Source organism: Nuphar pumila, chromosome 7 (genome assembly GCF_984573655.1).
Source record: "Nuphar pumila chromosome 7, dmNupPumi1.hap1.1, whole genome shotgun sequence".
NCBI classification, from domain to species: Eukaryota; Viridiplantae; Streptophyta; class Magnoliopsida; order Nymphaeales; family Nymphaeaceae; genus Nuphar; species Nuphar pumila.
Window position 1 is genome coordinate 33,778,058 of NC_143255.1, and position 12,356 is coordinate 33,790,413.

Consider the following 12,356-nt stretch of genomic DNA (forward strand, 5'->3'; position numbering starts at 1 on the left):
AATTAGATTTAAACCAGAGTTACCGGAAGCGCCTAGCCTAGTGGGGAAGTGTGCTTCCCCGAAGCGCGTTTCCGAAGCGCGAAACGTCGCGCTTTCGAAATGCACTGGGAAGCGCCAAGTTTTTTTGGGAAACACGCTTCCCCCATGCTTCCCCCATTTTTCCATTTTTTTTTATTTTTAATTTTTTTTTCTCTTTTTTCGCTTCTCCCTCGCTTCCTAGGTCGCTTCTGGTTCGCTTCCGAGACGATTCCGGATTCACATTTAAGTCATCCCACGCTTCCTGCTTCCTAAAATTTTGAAAGTCCCTCGCTTCCCGTTTCTGCTTCCCGTATTGTAACGCCCCGAAATCTTAACCCAAATTTTGAGAATTTTTTTTTATACAGCGGAAACAAGTCATATCGTAGGGCTAAGCATTCCAGAACATTACAGATGGAGCAAGACCAAAACATTCTTTTCATTCCAATATCAATGAAAATTTAGATCAGAGTTCTCACACTATCCTTGGAACAGTAAATCCAAAATCCCGATCGGAGCCTCATTCTGCAGCCGCTCCTAACTCCAATTCTTCACTTGAAATTTATAGGAATTAGACTACAACTGTCTAAGTAGGAAATCCGTAACTTTTAATGTGGTACATCATGAATCCAGTATGTGATATGGGTGTCAAGTATAATGTTCAGTATATATACCAAAAATAAACAAAGGTATAACTATGACAGTCAACGATTGACCAGAAGTTAACTGACAGGTAACATCAATAACAACATTTATATATCCCACAACCACAATAGGAATCCACACAATTATTCAGAGAAATGCAATTATGACAATTCATAATTCAAGTCCGCATTCATACCACAGGGTACGTCTATTATGCATAAAGAAATATTAAACCATACCATGATGCACAATTTTAGTACAACAAGACATTTAACATATATCAAATGTTAAACATCATGCCTCCACCAAACATATAACAATTAAAAAAATAGATAACATATGCATGTTCTAATGCATAGCAGAAAAATGCATGACTTATGCGAAATGCATGGATCCTCTTATTATTTTTCATTTAAGTTTTATCTTTCTATATGCATGCCCTATTAAATGCACGCAGCTTTAAGTTCCTCTTTTTAATTATCGTTGCCCGCGGATACACCAAACGGGTACAAACCCCGAGGTCAAGTAAGGTTTCCGGGGTAGCTTAACACACAATTTGTATCTTATTACCGGGTTCCAAACTTAGCCCTCGACCGATATCAGGAAACCACATCATCCATCGGAACCTTGGAAAACAACATCCAAAGTCGGGGACACCAGGGAAAACAGCATCCACTGGCGCCACTTTCTTGGTATACCAAAACAGACTCACAGTTGTGACTAACACACCACTCCCGGGTAAAGTGGCGGACTCTCCCTAAAACCGTGGTCAGGAGAAAGAACCTCAATATCGGGTTCAGGGGACAAATTTACAGCACACGGAGTTTTTGTATCCTCACAGTCTTCCCAAGACCAGATCTCTAAGATTCTCATACTCCAAATGAGATATCCCAGATTGTTTATTACACTGTTCTTAATCATTATCTTTTTATTAAGAGCCAATTATTGAGTTTTGCAGTTTCACATGCAAAAACAAGGCAAAAGCTCGCATCAACCCCTGCGAGAACCATCACGAGACTCCAGCCCGTGGAAACACATCGAACAGTGCAATATAGAACAATAATATAAAGTATGATTTTTGCGATGCATTCAACCAATTCAAGAAAAAGCAAACCCAAGCTTAAGGCTCTCCAGGCCTGTAATGATTCATCTAGACCATCGATGCATCGTATGCAAAAATCATAACTTGCAATGTATGCAATAATACCAACATGATTCCAAATGCACATTCATTCATACCAATTTAACAATGTGCATGAGCTACCACAATCATATGCATATATTCACCATCCATGTGCAAGTGCTTTCATGAAATCACTTAACACACATGCATTCATCCATAATTCATAAGTACATGAGAACATTTATGCATGACTTTACATGCTAAACACACATCGACTCCAAGTAGGCACATGTACTCAACCAAATCCATAAATGCACGATAAATAAACATGTCCCATCAACGTAGGCACCTGAAACCTTTTCAGGTGTTAACATCCACTCACATGAACATGACCCAGCTTTAGCAATTGAAATTTCAAGGCTGCTCACATTCATATCATGTATGCGCCTATATCAAAATAAGACCTCTCATATGAAAGATCAAAGAAGAGAGAAGGCTAGATGACAACAACAAGAGAGGAAAATGTAATAGCTGCCCCCTCTAGGTTGATCTCACTGTGTATAACCGGTTCTCAGTAAAGTTCCATAAATGCCTTAGCATACATCAAAGCCATTATGTAACAGATCCCATTGTTAGATATTACCAAAAAATATTTTCAACATTAGAACTAACACCACCCCTTCAAGGATCTTAGTAAACCAATTTGTTATTTGCATAATCTCTAAATAAAAATTTTAGCCTAAAGCTCACCTCCAATCTTTTCTCGAGCAAAATGTTTGTCCAACTTTATGTTTTTAATCTTGTCATAATAAACCGGTCTAACAGATTTAAATTGTACTTCTATCTTGTTACTTTAACCTGGATTTGCCGATATTAAAATTGCATATTTTGTTGTAACATAAACAACAGATATGCGTTCATCGAGTATTATGAGAAGATGTTGTAGATATAAACTTCTGCAATTACAAAGGCCATAGGCCTATTCTTGGTCCCTATGTTGAATCTTCCAAATATGTGTTGCTCCTTGCTACTACATGTAACTAAATGTGACCCCAAATACAAGCAACATCCTAGTACAGACATCAAATATCTCACATGTTACCAATTCTACAGCACAACACTGATGCCCCAGTTCATTCACTCCATTCTTGGTTCTATTTCAGTATAATATGCAGGTTTCAGTTAACATGATTGAGCAGTGTACATATCTACCCAAACGGGTAGTGACGTATTACAGAAAACGAACTCTACAGCCCTACTAGAGCCTACTAATCTCGAACCCAACATGTGCATGAGATAAGTCTTCGCATGTTCAGCAACCAAGTACAGGAATATCAGAATAATAAAAAGAATACAGTACAAACTACCATAGATGTACGTTACATTGGAAATACGATTTATGTAACATATTTAGAAATATCAACAGTAAACGGTTGCAGTTGAAACAGGTTACAGTTGAATAATAAAGCTTTGTATTCGACCAAACTAAATACTTAAAAATTCTGAACATCTTCAATGTATAGTATGTATGGTTTCATATCATGTTAGGACAACAAAAACAACCAAACAATGTACATCATTGTGAACGATCTATCTTATGCTGCCATTACATATAACTGTTTATAATCATAAGGGAGAAATCGATCTACACAACATGAATGGGTTATTAATCATGAAATCAAACTCCAAAATTAACTCGTGAATGACACTTGGATCTATAATAATTCAAACTCGTTGAAGCAAACATATACATGTTTATCATCATAACGGAGCAATTGGTTGATACATTCTGAATGGGTCAGTGAGCATGCATTAAACCTCCCAACAATTAATGCATAATGACACTTGAATTTACAACAATTCAACTTGTTGAGGCCACTTCTCTTTTACAATATTTTACGCAGATTCAGTTCATGTGTATTTCCATGTGGAAAACAACACATTAACAACTCTTTGATCATGCTTGGAGTTCAGTTAATCAGATGAATATCCATAGAAAATAGGCAGACATATCATGAATTATCATGGCATAGCAGATAAGGCAGAGCATGTCTGTGTTTGTACATCTATAATGCAACTAAACTGACTGAGCACGTATCCTGAGTGTGTGGTAATATCTGACAAAGAAAAGCAAAAATTTCAAATAAACATAACTTGGAATACATAAGCATCACTAAGCCACCTTAACCCCTATAAGGTGCAACTCGGTTATACATATACAATTAACACAGGGAGTTCGTAACCTTGAAAATTTCAATAGGACCACATCCACACCCACACAGACTACTGAAAACCCTTCATTTACTGGTTTGGCAATAATAGAGATCGAACGTTTCAACCAAGCATTCCTCTTAGCGGTAACAGACATTGAACTCAACACCCCCTTCATAAAGGAAATCCGAAACCCCCAAATCCAAGAAATTGTGATTCTCGGTTTAGGGTTAGCAGTGGCTGTAATCATTCGAAGTTTCCCCTTGACCAACCCACGCACAGGCGGATTCAATCCATACTCCACACAAAGAGAGGCGGAAAACCTACATTTCCGGTGCTTTTTCCGACGATCGGAGACTGCTATCGCGAGACGATGGTTGATCGACTCCGGTAGTTCCTGCCACCGTGAAGGGCGCGATCGGGAGGCTGCTGTCGACGATCGGCCTACTGTTTCCACAGCCGCGCTGCCGATCGAGAGGGTGATGAGGAGATGCGGCATTGGCGCAGTCGCACGCAGGGAGGGCAGAGACGAGAGGGAGCCGAGAGCAGGAGAGCGTGAGAGAAAGAGGGCGAGACCCTCTCCCTTCCCTTTTATCGAACGAGGGCCCTCCCTCCGCGAAAGGTGGAGTCGGTTACGCTTGCTGTAACCTCCCCCTCCCTTTTCGAACTTGCAAGAATCGTGCCCTAGGCACGATTCTTGTTTTCGGGTGTTTTATAAAATAGAGCTTGGGTCTGGGTCTGGGTCCGGGTCCGAACCGTGACCCGCAATGCCAGATCCACTCTAACGTGGATCCGGGTCGGCTTTATGGCGTTGGATCCAGCCTAACGTGGATCCGGGTTCGGTTTTAAATGTGGATCCGATCATGTTATAAAGGTGGATCCACAGGTTGGATCCAAATGGGTCCAACTGTGAATCAAACCCAAAAATTTTATTTCTTTCTTTATTAAATATTGTTATTATATATATTTTTAACACTCATATATAGGTATATTCCCCCTTTTTTTTTTTTGGATCCAAGTAACGGATCTCGGGTCCAATATGAATAAAACTACCCATAGAATTTTTACGGGTATTACACGTATTGCTTCCTGCTCTCGTTTCCTCGACTAACAACCATGATTTAAACCCTTTTTCGATATCTCAAATTTCTAATTATGAGTATAAAGTATTTTTCTTATCTAAGGCTTGTTGGGTGTAGGATCTCCAATCAGGGAAGCTGATTGGGCAAGGCTATAGAAGAAGAGATCTTTATTATATGGATTCCTTATGTTTACCCAAAAACTCTTTTTGTAATCATATCAAAGACATTAATTTAGATCCTTGGCATAAAAGATTAGGATACCCAAGTATATCCAAATTATATCATTTTCTATTTTTGGAGAAATTTTGTAAGGATAAAGAATCTGTACGTGAAGATTGTATACCTGGAAAAATGCAAATGATGCCTTTTGGATCTAAAACTTCCTTGACTAATGAAATCTTTGAATTAGTGCATTCAGATGTATGGGTCCCGCTCCCGTTATGTCAAAAGGTGGTTATTCATATTATGTTACATAGATGATTTTAATAGACATACTTGGATCTACTTTCTTAAACTCAAATCCGAAGTTTTTTCATGCTTTAAAATGTTTTATAATCTCGTTAAAAATCAATTTAAAACAAATATTAAAATCTTCCTCTCCGAGTCCGGGGGAGAGTTTCTTTTAAATGAATTTCAATTCTATCTAAACACTCATGGTATTTTATACCAAAGATCTTGTCCTACGACCCCCCCAACAAAATGATATTTTCGAAAAAAAGCACCGTCACATTATTGAAACGACCAGGGCCCTTCTCATTTCAAAAGAAATTCAAAAAAAAAATTAGGCCAAAACTGATCTCACTGCGATATATCTAATAAATAGAATGCTTTCTCAAACTTTAGAAAACAAATCTCCTATTGAAAAACTTTTTAAAATCTCTCCCGATTTGAAAAGACTAAGGGTCTTTGGATGTAAATGCTTTGTGCTTCTTGAAAAATATAACAAACTCTCTCCTAAAGCTATAAAATGTGTTTTTCTTTGATATGCCGAAAATAAAAAAGGCTATTGATGCTATGATCCAAAAAATGATAAACTTTATGTCTCTAGAAACGTAACATTTCTTGAAAATGAAAATGGATTTGATCGTGAAAAACTTAAGGAAGAATTTGAGTATGCCTTCGTATTTGATTTGTTACCTAAATCAAATAATAAAATTATTGATAATAATGACATTGATAATTCTGAGTCTATTAATAGACCAAGTGAAGAAAGAGAACCAGCTCATAACCTCTTACAATACTCTAGACGAGATAATGGGGAGCATCCATGTGCTTTTGAAAGGTATAGTCAACCAACAAATGTTGAAGAATCTAGTGTTAGAAGATCTGAATGGATACATAAACCTCCATAGGTTTGTCTCCTATGAATCCTTTTCTCCAAACTATAGGATTTGCCTTCTAGCAATTAATTTATATCATGAATCATCTAACTACAAAGAAGCTAAAAACATAAAAGAATTGGTAGAAGCTATGAAAATAGAATTAAATGCATTACACAAGGCCCATGCATGGGCAGTCCAACCTCTTCCTAAGGGAAAGAAGACAATAAGATCTAGATGGGTATTTAAAGTCAAAATAAAGAGTGGCAAGTCCCTAAAAAGAGATAAAGCAAGATTAATTGCAAAAAGATATTCTTGAAAATATGAAATAAATTATGAGGAAACATTTGCTCTAGTAGCTTGCATGACCACAGTTAGGGCTCTAGTTGCAGTAACATCCATTAGAAAATGACCTATATATCAGTTAGATGTTAACAATGTTTTCTTAAATGAAAATTTAAATGAAGAAGTTTACATGGATCCTCCTCCTGGTCTGACTATTGAAAATAAAATGGTTCTTCGTCTTCAAAAAGCTTTATATGGGCTTAAACAAGCTCCTAAAGCATGGTATGATCGTTTTAGTGGAACTGTGTTGAATCTTGGATTTAAATCCTGTTATACTGACACTTGCTCTTTTTATAAGATCTACAGGTACCTCACTTATCATTATGCTTTTGTATATTGATAATATGATCATCACTGAGAATAATCAAAAGAAAATTGAAGAAATTAAAATTATGCTTAAAAAATCTTTTGATATAACTAACCTTGGTTTTTTGAGATATTTTTTAGGAATTGAAGTAGCATACTCGCCAAGAAGATACATTTTGTCTCAAATCAAGTTTGTAGCTAATATTATTGCATGTTCGGGAATCACAGACACAAAATATGTCGATACTCTTGAAGTGATAAATGTTAAAATAAGAGCTAAAGATGGAGTTTTATTAGATGATCCAACTCCTTATAGGCAACTTATTGGATCATTAATGTACCTATCTATTACCTGGCTAGACATTGTGTATGTCGTACATACTGTAACTCAGTTTCAACATGCGCCTACATCTTTATCACATGAGTGTCGTATTAAGAATAGTTCGATACATCAAGAAAACTATATCTAAAGGGTTATTCTTATCATCTTTAAATCTTATTGCTTATACTGATTTGGGGAGAAGATTCCAATAACCGTCACTCAACTACAGGTTTTTGTGTATATGTAGGTGATTTTTTCATTTCTTAGCAATGCAAAAAACAACAGATTGTGTCTTTATCTTCCACGAAAGCTGAGTATAGGGTGATGCTACAACAACAACTGAGGTCGTGTAGATGAGATCATTACTTTCAGATATGGGTGTTGATGTTTCAGAACCTTCAAAATTATGTTGTGATAACAAGTGTCATATATATAACCAACAATCACACATTTTATGAGTGAACGAAACATATTGAGATTGATTGCCACTATGTTCGAGAAGAATACTTGAAGGGGACAATTACTTTACTATATGTTCAGTCCGAGTTTCAGATTGCGGACTTCTTCACCAAAGCTCTTCCTCTACCAAGATTTTTGTTTCTTAGCAAACTTTCGATGATTTCACCGTAAGTTTGGAGAGTGTTAAAATATTGTGTATATATTTATACCTAACTAATATACATATATTTATACAATATATGTATATTAGGGGTATTTTAGTCATTTAATAATATGTAATTTAGTACAGTCCAATAGGGAAGGTAAAGTCTTTTTTGTTTTCTTTATTTTTTGTTTTTTATTTGTAAACTCAAAAGCCCTTAAGGCATGTGAGGCTCTATAAATAGAGGCTCACCCCACTATGTAAGACATGCTTTTTTAAAGCATTTTGTGTGTTGATACAAAATCTATTTTTATAATGTGCTCTTGTGGATTTTGTGCCTTTGTGCTCTTGTGGAATTTGTGCTTTTGTATATCTCTTTTATGAGATTGTCATCGGTCCATTAGAGACCATAGTATATTTGTAAACTTGTGTAGCCCTTCGTTGGTATTGTGATTGTGCACTCTTGTTTCATTACAAGACACACACGAAGGTGTGTATAAACATCTCTTGTCTACGTATAATGACACTTAAACACAAGTTTATCAACGATGAACAAGAGCATAATGTCAACAATAGGCTAAACTCACACACGAAGGTGTGAATAAACATCTTTTGTCTACATATAATGACAATAAAAAATCAAGTGTATCAACGACTAGATCAAGAGTATAATGCCAACAATGGGCTAAAATCACATAAGAAGGTGTGAATAAACATCTCTTGTCTACATATAATGACACTAAAAAATCAAGTATATCAATGACTAGATTAAGAGTATAATGCCAACAATAGGCTAAAATCACACATAAATAAACATCTTTTGTCTACATATAATGACACTAAAAAATCAAGTATATTAGCGACTAGATCAAGAGTATAATCAAAACGCCAACAATGGGCTAAAAACACAATAAAGGAGTGAATAAACATCTCATGTCTACATATAATGATACTTACATAAGAGGCATAATAGGAGAAAACACAAAAGGTAAGAGAGCTTGTAATGAAAACACACTAATGTTATAAAAAAAATTATCAATTTTAACCATCTTTCGACATACCATGGTTTCAAAAATAAATAGTCATTACAGATAAACACAGCTACAATCATCTATAATAGCAATGGTCATATAAGAAATGAGTGATACAACACACTCAGATCCAGATATCAAACCACTATCAGTTAGAGTTAAACCATAAGTTGACAATCTAAACTGACATAAAACGAGGTGCACACAACTCACCCCAATAACATCTTTGAATAAAAAATAACAAGGTCAAGAGAAATGATACATCATATAAAATTCAGTGATGGACACAACAAATGCAATAAGAAGACAATAAATACTCACAGAAATCATTTTTCAAACAAGTGAGTTCAAATATAAGAATCGATTTGAAAAAAAAAGTTTCAAATCAAATCCAATAATAGTAGATGAAAAACTTGGATTGAATATAGTGCAATCATAAGACATGCAATTATAAGCATCATTAATATAAGCAAGCTATACAGAGAAATAACTCAATTTAAATTACAAATCTATTATGAGACAATCAATGTCAAAAGAACTCATCTATAAGCAATAATCTAAATAACTTAAAGCCACATATCTTATACAAAAGACATGCATAGGAACAAATTTAAGCATATATGCAAGTGATAGATTTAAGGCACTAAGGGCAGAATATAAAAATTTATATTTTATATATAACAAGTATACAATGAACCAAGAGTCTTTAATCAAGAACACATATGGCTGCCAAAGATCTAAGTGGACAAACACATCCATCAATAATAGACAAGTACTAAAGTGAATCATGAGATAAACACATATAACTCCCATAAAAACACAATTTTCTCATGATTCTCAACTTAATATTTTATTAAAAACCAAGTATGCAAGACAATATTTAAATCACATGCAAAGTATGTAAAATAATGCCATGAGACATAACATAATCATAAATACCATAAAACGGATCAATAATATAAACACCTAATATCATAACTATTGTCTCAAACAAGATCCATAAAAGGCATTTATTAAAGTGAATGACTTCCCATAAAAAATTATGCTCAATACCTTATGCACGAACAAACAATCTTATTCATCATGTAAGGCAATCATAAGTGCATAAGGATCAAATATCAATAAAAATTATTTTATAAGCTAGATCATAATTTTTAACACTTCATATGCTACTTTTAATATACCAAGAGTAAAGAGAAATATTAAACACAAGTTCAAGAAAAATTTCATAAAATTAAACCTGTGAAATACACAATATCATTATTTTGAAATATCTTAAATTATTTTAAAATATATAACAATTTAAAAAAGAAAAAAACCAAGTTCAACAATATGAACATGATTTGACATTTATAATCATGACTTGTTCAAATAAAACATCTAAATGCCAATAATACACGCTCAAGCATACACGATTGTATACATATATATCAAATAAAGCAAGTTTTGAAAAATTAAGATTCAAACATGATTTCAAAACATACATATATCTAATTTCTCAAAAATAAACAAATAAGTCTTGTAAGATATTTAATAAAAAAACAAGTCCAACAATGATTAAAAAAAACCACTTAAAGAGATTTATTTTATTTTAACAATAATAACAAATATATATATATATATATATATATATATTATGATAAAGAAAATAAGTGTTTTTCATGCATAATGCATAGAATAGATAACACAAGAAATACTTAATGATATAAGATACATACCGGGTCTATATTTTTCTTGAATCCAAGCCACACAACGATCATGAATCATTCACGAAGCACGAACTCAAACTGAAGAATCCCAAGACCCACAAGAGGCAAAATGTCAAGAAGAATTTCTTGGCTCTGATACCATGTAATAAAATAACAGAAAATACAAAAACAATGCCACTAAGGGCTTTACAAGATTACGATCACAAAAGTGCATAAGCACAAACCAATGCCATTAAGGACTTACAAGATCGCAACACAATCTGCACAAGCACAAATCCACTATAGGACAAAACAATAACCATCAAAGGCCAATCGTGCATATAAAACATTAAGGAACTAAATAGAAAAACACAAAATGTAAAAAATATTCATCTTTATTAAGCATAAATGTTTAAGAGAAGCATTAGCTATACAAAAGGGGTTCAACCCTTATTTATACACAAAACAGACACTAAGATAGGCTATTGAGATCTCCCAATGGTCATAAAAATGACCGTTGGGGAGCCCCAATGACTCTTTGGGAGAATGCCCAAAGAGCTCTTGGTCTTTTGGGAAAGGGACCAAGAATAAAATAAAATAAATAAATAATAAAAGACTGTCCCTAGAGGACAGATTCTAGTACAAGGAGAAAAGACCAAAATACCCTTAACAATAACAGAAAATAAAATGAGTAAAAAATATACTATATATATATAAGTATATACATATATTTTAACAAAAGATACACTAGAAGCATTTAAAAAAAATCATGTCTCTATTAAACATAATGTTCAGAGTAGGCTCTAAAACTGAAATTGCATTAAGCAATGAAATGAAAATAAAGATGAAATGCCCATTACATCAATTATAAGATTCTGACACCAGGACAATGCGGAAGGAGCTGCTTTCATCCTTGGATTTGATGATGCACAAGAACACAAAAGTAAGCTAGTATATGGATTTTCCACAATAGCATTGCGTGGAACAGAGAACATCGGCGTGGTGCCTTCATCAGTCTGCTCAAATAAACAAAAAGGAGAATAAAGAATAAACTGGATAAAGCCTTAAAATTTTTACAAGTCAACCATTAAAAGCATAAAAATATTATGGAAGTATACTAACAGTAGGCTTGTGAAAAACGAGATGATTGTGTGCATAATGAATTATTTGAAAGAACTACCAACATAGGAAATGCCAAACCATTATAAACATAGAAAATGCCCAACAATTAACTGAATAGAACAAAAAATCCAAAAGAACATAAGCATAAGATGCATACCGCTGCAGCAGGAGGAGAAAAGCAAACACAACAAGCATTGTGAATTGTGATGTAACTCCACTTTGATTCAACTAGCTGACACCACCCAACTTGTACAGTCATTGTAAAGGAACATATGAATTGAGTTTCAATGGTCAAACACCAAAACATGCAACCTGTCGTGGAGGCCCCAAGACACCCATTTCCAGAAGTGACCAATCTCATCTTATTTTAGTCACTTATAAGTTGTGGTAATTGAAAATATATCATGAGAATTGAAAGCAGGATGGTTGAAGGTGTTGAGTTGTTGCCTGGCATTACTGAATAGTTTCAGACAATATTCAGCCCAGGCACAGATGGTGGTGGGTTTATAAGCAGCAGTATTTCTAAAAAATGGAAGAAAACCAAGC

General features: G+C 34.4%; 1 protein-coding gene across 3 annotated transcripts in view; it reads right to left on the minus strand.

The window, feature by feature from the left end:
* Nucleotides 1-11,942, minus strand: part of LOC149831840 (uncharacterized) — an 86,637-nt gene extending 74,695 nt beyond the window's left edge. For all 3 annotated transcript variants that reach the window (XM_090014175.1, XM_090014174.1, XM_090014177.1), the window contains exon 1: nt 11,549-11,942. In XM_090014175.1, coding sequence (XP_089870301.1) covers nt 11,549-11,683 — 135 coding nt within the window. In that variant the 5' untranslated portion in view covers nt 11,684-11,942. The remainder of the gene's footprint in view (nt 1-11,548) is intronic.
* Between the last annotated feature and the right edge of the window lie 414 nt (nt 11,943-12,356).